Below are 14,595 nucleotides of genomic sequence, written 5' to 3' on the forward strand. Positions count from 1 at the left end.
TTCATCACTTAAAATCCAAAACTATAATGTATAATAATATAACATTAAGAGACGCAATTCTGATGCATTATGGATATTTGTACTTCTAATAGACGACTGATATTAAGGTATTTTCACACTGCAGTATTGCTTCTTTTACTGAAGAAAAGGATCTGAATACTTCATCCACTCATTGCAGAGTCTCAGAGGAACAGAGAGATTGGATTGTCTTTTAATAAAGAATTTAAAATAACGATTGGAAAATAAAAAAGAAATAAGCTGTGATGGAAACGTTAATAACTTGCTGGGACCACTTCCCTGAAATACTTTTCCAAAGGTACCAAGTAACGCTTTATAGCATACAGGCACCTAATGTTCTCTACAAGGACAGCACTTCCCTCTCGGGGGTCAGACATGGTGCGCACATTCTCCCTCATTAGGTGGGAGGAGCGTGTTGCACTGGGACGCCGCACGATGCAGCAGTCCCGTTAAAACCTCCAGGTCCTCCTCCAGCGAGCCGGAGCTCTCGATCACCTGTAGTGTCACTTTATTAAACAGCGCGACGCTTGGATTAAAAAAAAAAAGTCAAATCAGTGAAATATGACTGAAGCCACTTGGAAACAGAGCGCCGGCGCGACATAGGTAAGGCAACGATGCGGATGCCACGAGATTCTTTAAGTTAAAAAGGTTTTCGAGATGAAAATGTTAATTTTGAAATGAAACGGTTTTTTTCTTCTTTCCTGCCCGTGCGTAATGGATGCCGTTTGGGTGCAGACGCATATGGTTCAGGTGCGTCAATTAGGCCTTTTTTTCCAGAAGAAAAGGATAACACAAAATTATTCCAAAAATGTATTTAGATTTGCAGTGTGATTTTCACTATAATAACCTACATTTTAAAGCCATTCATAAATAGGTTACTGCACATGATCTCTTCAAGGAATTTCCTCTGCCATTTCCTCTGAATTCTCAATTTATGGTTTCTTTTCTTTTCCTAAAACGAACTTTTGAGTAATGTCATATATGTAACGTGTAAAAACATCGCTTCTTCACACAAAGAGAGCTCTTTTTGCAACTTCCCATTTCATATTTCGCAGGACAAAAGGGGGTCTTGCTGGATATTACGATGCATCTCACAGCGGTGGTCTTGATCGTGGTCGTGACGGGAATTGCCAAAGGTAATCTCAGATTTCGATCAGTCCACTGAGAGAACTGTTAGAGACGCACATTTGAGTCGTGAAAAAAAACTATTTTTCAGAACCGATTTACTCTGTGCGTGGAATGAAAGTATAACGGATACATATTTTATTGCTGTGAATGTTTTATGTGTGTTTTTTATGGAAACAGATGTTGTCCCTTTCTTTCCGTCTCAAAGGTTGGCAATGCAGAGCAGGGTGCAACACATATAATGGGTTTTGTGAGAAGCCAGGGAAGTGCAGGTACTAAAACGACTCCAGATTCCTATGTAGATGAAAGCTTACCCAGTGGGCTTTTGTGACCTTATTTCCATAAATCGCTGGAGCTGTAAATGTCCCCGAGAGAAATGCAATCACAATCCAACTGGATCCTTCTGCTGTTTTTTTAGATTTGTTTGTCACTTATGTTGTGTTAAATCAACTGCCAAATCAGCCCTTTGTTTGAACAGTAAAAAGCATTGTAATCTGAACCGATAGCACAAACGCTTCTGGTTGCAAAGCATGCCCAGTTTAAAATATTATTCTGGCAAATGCTACTGTATCTACTCTTGAGCCAAAATAATAATTAATCTCTGCTAGTATTTTGGGAATTTAACCAATTATTGCATAATGCAGATCAAACACGACTGTCATTTCACTTTCAGGGAAAAGCATGCAGACATTATGGGGACAAGAGCAGGACTGCAAAGCTCTGTGAGTGGTATCTTTATAGTTCAGGATTGTTCCCTTTTTCCCTCTTTCAGGTGCAAACCAGGATGGGAAGGAGAGAATTGTGACCAGTGCCTGCCCTTCCCCGGCTGTCTGCACGGCACATGTGAGAAGGCATGGCAATGTGTCTGCGAGGAAGGTTGGGTGGGCAGCCTGTGTAACCGAGGTGAGTTTCATTAAGCTCCCCTGACACTCGCATCTCTGCCTCAAACACTTTCCCATACCAAAGGTTAGGGTGAGTCACAGAGCCCCGAGGACACGCAGGTTGCCATCGAATGAGGCCAGTGTCTGGAGAATAGTTAACTGTATTTTTAGAAGGGCAAAGCTAGAGTAGATAAGATCTGCCTAAGCGAAGAAGAATTATGGCTCAATGATGAAAGCTGAAGACACACATACACAAATTATAAACTGCTGCTTTTGAGCTATTATGCAAGACACATGATAGAAAAACCTCAAGATTGATGCATTGAGGCTGCAGAGAATTAAATGTTGAAGCAATATAAAAGTCACATTTCCACTTCAGACACACTATTTAAATCAAGCACTGATTATAATTGCTATAGTATCTACAATGAACATTATCGCATGGAAATGACCTGCTGCCACTCAAGCAATAATAGGCAGAGGTCGACCGATTAATAAGCGCCGATAGGACGCGTTATAAACCACGTTGTCGGTGGAACTGGGCTCTGATGACTGCGCAGCCGTCACCAGTCACACGGGGACGTACATCACCATTTTGCATTGCGGCTCCATTAGACATAATGAGGTGCATTTCTGCTGAAAATATCTGTGTGCATATGATTAACTCCTGATAATAACTCCAACTACTCCAACCATAATGCACAACAGAGTTTAAAATGCATTTTAGATGTTTACTATATAAAGATCATTTGAGATATTCTTTTAACAAAACCAGCCAAGCATATATAGTCCAATTAATCAGCTTTTTCCTGCTGCAAACTATCGTTATTATATCGGCCTTTAAAAATCCACTATCGGGTAACCTCTTATAAGAAATAAAGAGAGAACATTAAAATAAGTATTTCCTTTTTGGCTTCAGCTCACACAGTGAATCTCTTATTCTGTTTGAGCCTATGAGCTGCTTGCCTGTGGAACTTTGTCGGTTATGTTCTCACTTTTGTTCTCGGTGACAAGACGCTGCAGCGGGGAGCCGTGAAAGTGGAAACAAAGAAGAGGGGAGAAAGCAGGCAGAGAGACAGGAAGTGAGAGCGAGAGCACACGACATCTATAAACAGCATGATTTTTTGTCTTTTTTTTTTAAAACAACAGATCCTCGCCTTTGCTCATCCGGGCCTTGTGTTGGTAATGCCACCTGCATAGAGACAGGGGAGGGGGGATACCTGTGCATCTGTCCCCATGGCTATGATGGTCAACACTGCCTACCGAAGAGAGGATTGTGTCTCATAAACAGGTACCGGCACCTTTTTTGAGGTTCTATTTTAGTAAAGGAATACTCCAATGCTTTCCAGCCTTATCTCAATTTGTTTGTCATTAGGAGCAGTAATCAATGCAGTGTCTGTCAGCTGTCTTTGTATCCCCAAGGGATCCAATCGAACCCACCTCACACTGTGGCTCATGTATAGGTAGCTCCTAATAGCAGGCTGCTAGCAGAGGAAATATTGAGTGATCTTTTTTCCTCACTGCACAAAACTGTAGCCAGTTTAGTTGTTGTGACTTGTAAGAAGCAAGAGTGTGTTTGCACATTTGTAAGACAAGCAGAGAGGTTCCCTTTGATTTGATTCCCCCACAAACACGAGCATGTGCGAAATGGCAAGTTTCCAACTTTGTGAAGGGAAACTCCACTTGCTCGAGCTCATTATTACTTCTCACAAAGTCAACTTACTCTGAGGGCTGACTTTTCTGGTTTGTAGGTCTAAGACACTGCATAAAAAGCTAAGAACATGGTGTTGATATTGAACAAAGGCAACAAAAGAACCTGCAGGCAGGCTTCAAGCACCTGACGCAAATTGGCACTAGAGGTGCATCAACTCAGGGCAGGGGGAATACCTAAAACATGCAATTACTGATTATTATTTGGCCACATAGGGACAGCAGAAACAAGATGTGAACACAACATTTACCTATTGCTTTAGCTTACAGCGTCTTCATTTAGTTTAAGTTACGTTCTGTACCGTTACAGTTCAGACTTGCTGTGTTAAGGATAACGTACACTGCATGCAAAACTTTGTCGACTGTTAACTTTCGTTATTATCGCAATTTAGGGAAAAAAAGTAAGGTGAATTATCAGAAAGCCTGCAAGCAATAACTTACACAGTAGGACGTATTGAGAGTGTTCCGTTTCTGGCGTGGGCGTTCGTGATTAACAGTTTCTGAAAGGCAGCCTCCCGGTGAGAAGTGCAGCTCTGGCTGTCGTTACAGTTATAGAAATGATTGTAGTATAATAATGTATTATTATTATAAGTGCTTTCCAAATGTCACGTTAGTCACGTGTGCTCTATTTGCAACAATGCTACATACAGAGGAAAGAGTATCATTATTTGACCCCTTGCCGATTTTGTAAGTGCCCACTAACAAAGAAGCCTAATCAGACTCCGGACCTTAACATAGAAAATCAGTGGAGGGAGCTGAAAATTCGAGTTGCCAAGTAACCCCCCCGTGTTCAGTGCACGCAGTCACTCATCAACGTTAAACCGGAACACAGTCGGATCTGGTTGCATGTTCTTTTTTAAACTCAAAGTAGAATGAGGTGATTTCGTGGTGATTTTTCACCTCTTATGAGTTTGCAGGTATGAGTAACAGTGGAAGTTAATATGAAGCCATACAGTAACAGGTTTCAATGAAAACGAATCACTTTATTTTGTACAGGCGATGGTTCTCGCTACTCTTGCTATCTTTGTTGTTATATGACTAAAACTTTTGAAAATCAGACCTCGGTCTCAATGGATTTTGTCTAAATAAAGGTTAATATTAATAATAATAATATTGATTTAAAAAAAAAAAGAAGCTAACTAGTCAGCTGTTCAACTAGAGCTGAAATACTGATTAATCACTGAATAATAAATTAGTTTTTTGCTTAAAGTAAATATTGTCTTATCACTTCATTTTATTCTCAGAGTACACCAGAATGCTACATTTTAAAGCTCATATTTAAAATAAAATTCTCGGAGCACCCCGACAGGATTTCGGGCTTGTCACCCTTGTCACACCAACATGTACTAGCAGATCCTCTGATTGAAGGGCGACCCACTCTACCACTGATTCACAGTCGCCCTACACTTATGAAGTGAAAGTTGTAACTTCCGGCATGTTTAGGGCCGGCCTTTTCTTTCAGTCAGCAAATGCAAAACACTGCAAACGGTAAAAGCAAAGTGTGACTGTACTATGCTTGTCTAGCCAAAACTATTTTCCTGTCGGCATGAATTTTCAAGGATTGTTCAGATAATTCATTTTCCAGCTCCCTTTTGTAATAAACACAGCAGCAGCGATGTTGATTGTGCTCTCCCCTTGACAAGCAGTAGCTGGCAGTGTGTACCATAAGTCTAAACAAAAACTACATCTTGAATTTTTGCTTTCAGGCAAAGCGTCCACAACAAAAACAGTGGCTCATTCCTTTAAAGACAGGCTCGATCCGTTCTCCTCCTGTCCATCAGATACATATGAAGGACTCTCCGAGGACACAGCTAGCTGACACAGCTCTCCAGACTCTGAGCCCCACCATGTTTGTTCTCTGCGAGGTTGCCTTGTTATTACATGACACATCTAAAAGTCAATAGTCTACTACAGCTCATGTGTCAGTGCACGGACAACTCTCCTCCTACCCTTTGAAGAATCATCTTATTATAAGAGTCTTATTATAATTTTCTAATGTGATGAGTGGACTTGTATTCCAGGGGAATTCATCTCCATTAAAAGGCCTGTGTGATGTAACATTAATCAGCTCCTCTATGAAACACCGGAGATGTCTCAAAAGTATGCCAGAGCTATTATTCTGTTGACTCAAGAAGTCACAATGTTAGGGACTTGTTGTGTAATGACACATGCTGCTATTAAAAGATATTGATTTGGGAGCCATGGCAGCATTAATCAGAAATATTGCACATGTGGGTGCAGCAGCTTTATTGCAGACTCCTTTTATATATTTTTACTGGTACAGGTTTTTTCATTTGCAGAAACTCTACTTTACACTGTTTCATTTGGCAAAATGAATGAAATATATATTGTAATATCAATAAGTGTATTATTCTTGAACCAGCAACAGCAATTGATTGAATCAATTACTTAAGTCATGCCAAACATTTTGTAATTAAAGCAGCAAATCAATTGTCTCATGATAAACCGAGTACTTTTAGGTTTATTGACTCCACAACCACCTCTTTACATCAGCCTTACACAAAGTGCCGACAACCAACCTTGTTCACTTACTTACAGTACCTCACAGCGTAGCTGCTTATTCTTGCTCAGTTACACGTTAGTCTACCTGTATTAATCAATACGTTGACAGGCAGGAGGGGAGGAGACACCACAGTGGCAGCAGCTTTGGAAGAGGCTATGGCGTCCAAGAAAAGTGTCTTGGAGTAAATGCTACAGATAAGATTAACTAAACCCACTTTTTCAGCTGAAAACCAATGTGTATGGGTATTTACTAGTGTTGTTGATGGAAACAGGTCCTAACCTTGACATTTTAGTGCAAAGTATTTGAAACACTGATTCACCTGATGTCGTTCTCAGATTTCAAGTCCAGAGAAAAGGCTTATGCTGTGCTGTGATTGTAATGCTACACTGGTTACAGAAAATCAGCTGAAGATCGACACAACTAGTCCCCCTTCTCCCTGCCCTGCACATGTTGATATTTGTTTTCACGTTCTAGAGGCATCTTTGGAATTTCCAGGGTGGAGGCACTACTTCCATAACTCTGGGATTTAGTTGCTCTTTTTTTTTTTTTTTTTTAAAGAAAGCCATCGGCAGCGAAAGAGCGCTCCTGGGAGCAGGGGAGATGTGGCGAGCTCACCTGCAGGCATACATCATGAGCATGTCAACAGTGTTTGTGTAATCAAATAATACTATTTTAAAGTAATGTCACTGCCAGCTGGGGAAGACAAGATCATCTTTGTAGCTTTAATTTGGTGTCACAAATGCAGCACCGTCTGCATAAAAAAGGTCACAAAAGCAGGTAGATTTGAACTGATTTATGTATATAATACAAAATTAAATAAATTACCCCATGGCACTCCCTTGGGGAACCCTGCAAATTATGGATTTAGGACTAGAAAGCCTTCCATTAACATCTTATTTATGTAAAATAGGTTTGGATGGGTGCTTTGTAAACACAGGATAAAATATGCTGCAGTAAAGCTGTGCACTAGATTGCTAGCATTATTTGCCCTGCTGTATATTTACTCTGTGATGCTCTGTCCTCCAGCTCTCCTTGTCAGAACGGAGGCACATGTATGGATATCGATGGCTTAGCAGGTTACCCTTCCTGTGTATGTGCCCCTGGGTCATCTGGAGACTTCTGTGAGATCAGCATTGACAGCTGCCAGCCTAATCCCTGCCACAACGGTGGCAACTGTACGAACCACGGCCTGGCCTTCACATGTGTCTGTCCGCTCGGCTTCACTGGTTTCACTTGTAATGACACCAGCGTCTCGCCCTGCACCGGCAGGCCCTGTGCCGACAGGGGCATGTGTGTTGGTGAGCCTGATGGAACCTTCCGGTGCGTTTGCCAGAAATGGTTTACAGGTCCCACATGCTCCCTGCAGCACAGACCGAAGGCCAGGTCCAAGCCGGTCGGTGCCAAGCCGGTGGACCACAGAGTGTTTGCACTGACACCGCAGCACTATTCCCTCCCTGCTCACACCTTCCATAAGCTTCTCAGACCGCCCGAGAGAGACCTGCTCAAGATCACCCTCAAGGAGACAGTCCACTCCCCCGGCGTCCTCATCACCCACGGCCAACTCATCTGCTTCGGCATGCTGGCCCTGCTCACCTGCGTGGTTATATTGTGCACTACAGGCATTGTGTTTTTTGGCCGCTGTGAGACGTGGCTGGCTAATGCCAAGTACAGCCAGCTTGTTCGTCAGCAGAGGGAACACCTGCTGAGAGAAGCCGGCAGCTCGAGCCAGGAGGAGCAGGAGCACTCGGTTCACGTCATCCTGCCGGAGAAGATTAGACTCACCAGCTTTGGGAGACACTACACCTCCATCTGATTAAATCACCTCTGCCTATTCCGCTATCCCTCTGGAAGGAGTTTAATAGTAAATGTTGAAAAATAGTTACGAAGAAAATACTATGACTGTTGTACAGTTGTGTTGTTAAAGTGAGAGATACTGGACTAAACTGGAATATATTGGAATGTATAATCTAATGGACTAACCATGACACTGGATTGTACACTTTTAATTTATATCGTACTGTTGAGAACTACCCATTTAAAACGTATGAAATTATAAAAGATGTACTACTTTGATGGCTGGTAAAAATATGTCATTGTAGTGTATTTTTGATTTCACAATCATGATTCAACTGCTTTGTAACATGTTGATTTGGAATACAATAATGAGTTGAATAATAAAAAAAAGGGAGAAATTAAGTTGATTTTTTAACAAAGCCCATGCAACCTAGACTACTTTTCTTTCAGTATTTGTAATTAATCTAAGTAATCATACTAGTGATTTTTGATTTGTTAAAAGGTGGATTTTAAGAGAGTGGGAGCTTTTCCATTGCCTCTCACGGTTCTCAACATGGCGACGGCTGAGCCGGCAGCTCATTGCTAATGGTGCTAACAGTGCTAACAGTGCAAACTGCTGCAAAAGTGCTGATAGATCTAACAGTGTTTACCTGAGGGGGAACTGGAGATTGAGTGCTATGCTTTCGTGATGATGCAGTCGGTAGGGACCACGTCATCAGCTGTAACTGCTGTATGAGAGCAGTGCAGAGCGAAGGCCGTGAGCTAACAAGTAGGGCACGCTCACATGCACAAACGCTCACGTGCACCAGAAGCACACACGGCTGGCCTGGCTATATCAACAAAGCAATGACAAACTCAGATTACAACACACACACAGAGGGAGAGTGACTTCATTCTCTGCTCAGCTAGACATTATTCCACTATATCTTTACATAGCAAATAGTTGTTTAATGCTATATTAATGCTCTGTATCCCGTACATTGCACCTTTAACCAATTGTTCTTAGTTTTTATAACCATGACTCAAACTGAAACGATTAATCGACTAGTTCATCGACAAAAAATGTAAAATATATTTATTGCGTTAATCACTTTAGTCAACGTTACCTGGTGTCTGCTTCTCAAATGTGATGATTTAATGCATTGATGTGTCTTATTTTATAGTGAACTGAATATCTTAGGGGTTTGGAATAGCTTTCAATAGCTGTGGGATATTTCAACCGGCAGTTTTCACTATTTTCTGATGAGACAATGAACAATGAAAGTAATTGTTAGTTGACATCTCCATCCAACGCAATGTGAATTTTCCATTTCATAATTAATGTAAAAGTACATATTAGCAGTTAGTATAGTTTGTACACTATGTGCAGTTCAAATGTGTAATTTGATATTACTACATGCCACCCAAACAGTTGTACTTTCAAATTTTTCAAAGCTCTTTTCATGTCAAGGTAATTTGTACAGTATGTACCTGGAGAGGCAATATCACCTCCTAAATACCATCCAAAAGTCTCTCTCTGCAAATGTATCACTTAAGATGTTGGTGTTAAAGGTATTTACGTGGATGTTAAGACAGGTTTCTTTCACAGTTCATCAACAGAAATGCCACTTTCTATTTTCCATCATCCATTTGTATCCATGGCATGAATCCTCACCTATTGTCTCAATCGCATATACTCATTTACAGTGTTTCAGTGTTACCGTTAATGTTGGAATTCTATAGGTCATGCACCATACATCTCCCAGCCCAGAAATCAATACCGCAACATCTGTTACCAATGTTATTGGTTTGTCTCATCATGTGTGATATGATGAGACACCTACGATTGAGGGAAGAAGTGGTTTCATAAATGCTGAATGTATGGGAAACATGTCTGTCACCCAGTAAAGATAGTGTGGAGCATTATTTAATGTAACATATTTAAATTAATTTGCTGATATGAGAATTAGAGTGATTTTAAAGTGGGAGATTTTTTTCTCTTGAGTCTCACAATGATATGCCCCAATTTAGCCCCCATTTATCCTGTGAGGAGATGCTGTTAATGTGGTGGGTTTTGTCTATCACAATTCATCTCTAAATGTGACATTTCTACAACGGGTAGTGACTGTAACAGTGTAGTACTTATCAATATGTATTCCAATCTGAGATTATTTGCTGTTGGGCTTTGGCCAGATAGTGTTTGTTTTCTGTTCATTGTTTTTAATAAATACAGTATGTATAAAACCGTCATCTTTGTCTGTTCTGTTCTGTACTGCATCTCATCTTGTTACGATAATATCAGATGCTTGGCAAGGCTACAACGTCAGATGCTTCACAGTATGAGATGCACAACCGATGCACATTATGCACCACCTGAAATCTGCTCTCCTGCTCTGTAATGCTTAATTCAATTAATTCTTCAGGCCCAACTCACTGATTATCAACTGGCTGATAACCGTCACTCTGTCAGCTCTCCTCCTGCGTATCTCTGTTTCAGATGGCAGTCTCTGTCTCCACCTTGTGGCACAACAAGGACTTAAGATGCAGTAGTATGCAACAAGTAAGATCTCTAAATGTGAAAGAAACACTGTTAAAATGTAAAGTAAAGGGTAGCTCGAAGACAGCCTGTTGAAAACTCAGATCGAAATACAAATGATATGTTAACAGCTGCAAAAAAGTGCTGATTCTACGAAAAAAAAAAATGAATTAGTTATTTTGACTCTTATCTTTAGTATCTGTATGTATGTAGAGCACCCAACGTTAGAAAAACACAAGCATATGTACTATGTGTTGGAAAATAAAGCATAGTATATCTAAGAAAGGTTGCTTAGTGTTAATGTATTTGTACTGAAACTCACACTGGTGTGCACCTCGTTCAATGTGACTGTGTTTTCTTGATATCTGGTCTACATAGTTTCACAGTTATGATCTCTGGTTATTAAAGGCCCTGCACACTCACACAGGTGTTTCAATTACTCTGGCTGATTAGATGTCTAGTCAGGTTGGGTTGGGTTGACATGCTGGGAATGACATTGTCACTAAACTATTTACTAATAGGAACGATAAATGCACGGTCAGACGGGATTTCTCTACACGGTAATTTCTATGACAAGATGTGACTTGACCCACACAAATGTGAGCGGATTTACCCTTGAAACGGGAAAGGTTACCGTGTGTTAATACATTACATGATGAAACAATAAAAAGCGGCAGAGAAGGTGGGGCGCTGCTTGGTGGAAGTGAGCGCAAGAACCGTGACAGAAACTAATGACAGAAAAGTGTATGATATATGAAGCAATTTAAAACTTTAAAAGTTTATGTTTAGAACAATAGTGAGGAGAAGGGCAAATGAGATGTTTGTCCTGAGAAGAGGTATGATGAGGCAACATGAAGGAAAATATTTTAAAATATTCAAAACAGTTTCTTCTGGCTGCCATTTGGGACATAAATGTGTCAGACTGCCTTTGAAGCATTAATGACTCATTGAAGTGACCTTAATAAATCACTTTATATTAGAGAATTATTTCATTTTAATGAATCCAGTTCACTAAATGGTGTTCCCTTCATATGCATGATAACACATTACACATATCCACATCTCATTAAAAAGTTGATGACGTTGGCTTTGGATTCCTCTGCAGAAAGATATATAAACAGGAGCAATATAAAGAGATATATAAACAAAGCATTGATAAAATGAGCATCTTTAGAATGTCTTGAACTCAGCATAACCCGAGTCAGCAGTTTTGCTTCTCAGCCAACAGAGAGCAGTGCAGACGTATTTATTCGGCCCAACATGTTTTAGTCTTACATTTTGATGTTTAAAACATATCATGTAGTATTTAGAATATGCCCACAAGGTGTCATCCATCTAAAATGAGAAGGAAGAAGGCTGGCTGTAAATAGGAGTTCATCACGATGTGATGCATTTCACTCCACTGAAAACATTGCATTTTGTTAACTGTGAAGTAGTTGACTGTTTTTACGTATTTAAAACTAAGCATACACCAATATTTTTTAATATATCTAAAATAGCTGCAAAAAATGTATAAAAACAACAGTATATCAATAATCTTTCCTGATTTCACTGGTCTTCTTCTGAGCAGGAACGCAGACCATTACAGGAGTGCTGCCTGTCCCACATAATAATAGTTTTGTCGCTGCACAACTTCAGTTCACCGTTTGGGTGACGATCTGTGTTTTTTAAATTTTTTCTCTCTCTGCACTACATCCAACAATTTCTCACTCCAGACTGAACTTTAGTGGAAAATGTCTCAGAGACTCCTGCTGTGTTGTAAAAAAGCCAACCTTAACGGTCCAGTCCAATAGATTTCAATATGTGGCAGCATATATATAGTTCATTAAAATGTTAAACTGAATGTTAATCATCATGGATTCCATAGGGTTTACAATCTTTTCTTGATGCTGCCACTTGGCACTAAATGGATCTTAAGGCGACTATAACAGTCAATACTTGTGACAATGCTGTAACCGAGGCTCCATCAAAAGTTCCCGAATAAACTTTTCATAACAACATTTTCAGTTCTCTAATAATATCTGCATTCCTTGAAAACAATGTCCACACAGAAACTAAAACTGCGACTGAGCAGGTTTATTTATACCAGTATAAAGAAGGTTGTTTAAAGCATGGTTCAATGTTAACATGTTAAACCTGAATCACAAAGGTTTAACGAAAACATTTTAGTGTGCTGTGGCCCCGGCTCCCCACCACCAGACGACATTAATTTGCAGAGTTATGGCCCTGGGGAGAGAGGGGCCCTCACCTTCAAAGCTGTGCAGAGAAGCAACACAAAACCCACCTCAGCAACCCCATTCTGATCCCACCAAGTTTTGAAGCAAGACAGACCAGCAAAAGTTATTTTTCTCCCCCCTAGCCTGAGACCTTTAACCCTTTCTTCCTGCCTGCCGTGTCCCCTGACAGAGGAAACTCCAGATCCATGAAAAATTACACATGGAAGGGAATCCAGATTGAAAGAAATTCCAGTGAGGGTGTTCTTTTTGGGAAACACTGCAAGATATATTTCCTATAGGCAGGTATCCATCAGTCAACTGTTAGCTCCACATAAATACTGGATGTTTAAGTGTTAAATGTGTTCCAGATGAGCAGGAAAGAAAGGACATCGTAAAGCCCGTGCAGTCAGACCAGCAACATATCTAATGTCTACATGGGACCCACTGATTATCTTTCCTGTCTGATCAGTTCAATGCAAGTGAGTGAGTGGTTTTATTGGGAAGATATTTGAGAGCCAGAGGTGGTCAAATTATCTATTCATTTAAAAGAAAAAAGCAAGTATTAGATAAAAGTCTGAAAACATGTTTTCTTATCTTCTTACGGTTGCAATGAACTATCAATCTATTGATTATCTTTTAGATTAAATTCTTAGAAAATAGTAAAAATGTCCGTCACAATTTCCCGAATCCCAAGGTGATGTCTTTAAATTGTTGGTTTGTTTGACCAAAACTCCAAAATCAAAAGACATTTACAGTAATTTAAAAAGAACCAAGGAACCTGTTGACTTGCTCCTGCTTTATATTGCTCTGTTGTTCAACAACACATCTCCTCATGTGTGGATATAATGTCTAAAGGACATAATGTGGAGTGACCATGTGAATTAGCTGCAGAAACAGAGATTTCTAACTTTGGGACCAGCGAAATAAACAAGTTCCTGATGTCTGGACTAAAACCGGAAGGATGGGATCTATTTCGCTGCCACGACTCAGATCTGAAGAGAAATCTTGATCTTGTTTTCTTGACGCATAACAAAAGCTTTTCTCATTTCCATTTTATTGCGACCACAAATTTTAATCAAGTGATGAAAACTGGAAGGATATGATCTATTTCGCTGCCACGACTGAGATCTGAAGAGAAACAGCAACCTTGTTTTCCGGAAACATAAAAGCTTTTTCTCATTTCCACTTTATTACACCACTAATTTCAAACATGAAGTGATATTGCTATAACTCAAATTAGTTTCAAAGCCATGATTCATAAGCACTTATTTTCTGGTAAAATGACCCACTTTAACCACAATAAGCATCCTTGTGTCATTTATGTTTCTAAAACCTATGATGTGTACAGTGATTTATGTCCCAGTTGTGACTTTGCCGCCATGCAGGAGGTAACCGCTTTATATTCCAAAGTTGACTATGAATAATGACGTTGTGGAGGCTGGAGACACTGGGAACCTGACAAGATGTTGCTCCACATACACGGTGTGTCAGCGTTATTATCTGGTTCCCTGAGTCATTGGTGTCTGAGGCATTGCCCCCCCCCCCCCCCCCCCTTGTGTCTTCAGTGCGTCGTGACTCGTATCAGACTCTGAGAGGATTTTCCTTCAGTTTAAGATGGTGTGTACTACAATGCTGAATTAAATCATTTTCCAGGAAAACTAGAAGATGCATACAATATTTTGGACATTTGGTAATGTGGTGATTTCAATGGTAGTGTTTCCAGATATGCTGAAGGCTCATGAGAGCAATAATTCAGCATTAACTCACAACAGAGAGTTAGACATATTTTAGGATGTACATAAGTGCACTAAC

The 14,595-nt window shown here is 40.1% G+C and overlaps 1 protein-coding gene across 1 annotated transcript; it reads left to right on the forward strand.

The window, feature by feature from the left end:
- The first annotated feature begins 744 nt into the window (after window positions 1-744).
- dlk1 (delta like non-canonical Notch ligand 1) lies at window positions 745-8,071 on the forward strand. Its single transcript, XM_076108586.1, has 6 exons — window positions 745-768; window positions 1,082-1,154; window positions 1,352-1,415; window positions 1,916-2,046; window positions 3,174-3,315; window positions 7,285-8,071. Exons 1-6 carry the CDS (start codon window positions 760-762, stop codon window positions 8,069-8,071), a joined length of 1,206 nt encoding a protein of 401 aa, XP_075964701.1. The 5' UTR covers window positions 745-759.
- Window positions 8,072-14,595: the final 6,524 nt, after the last annotated feature.

Source organism: Anarhichas minor, unplaced genomic scaffold (assembly GCF_050575085.1).
Source record: "Anarhichas minor isolate MPS153535 unplaced genomic scaffold, ASM5057508v1 ptg000040l, whole genome shotgun sequence".
In the NCBI taxonomy this organism is placed as follows: Eukaryota; Metazoa; Chordata; class Actinopteri; order Perciformes; family Anarhichadidae; genus Anarhichas; species Anarhichas minor.

Coding starts and splice junctions, on each gene's coding strand:
- dlk1 (XM_076108586.1), top strand. Junction 1,155..1,351: donor CGTGACGGGAATTGCCAAAG/GTAATCTCAGAT, acceptor TCCGTCTCAAAG/GTTGGCAATGCAGAGCAGGG. Junction 2,047..3,173: donor GGGCAGCCTGTGTAACCGAG/GTGAGTTTCATT, acceptor TTAAAACAACAG/ATCCTCGCCTTTGCTCATCC.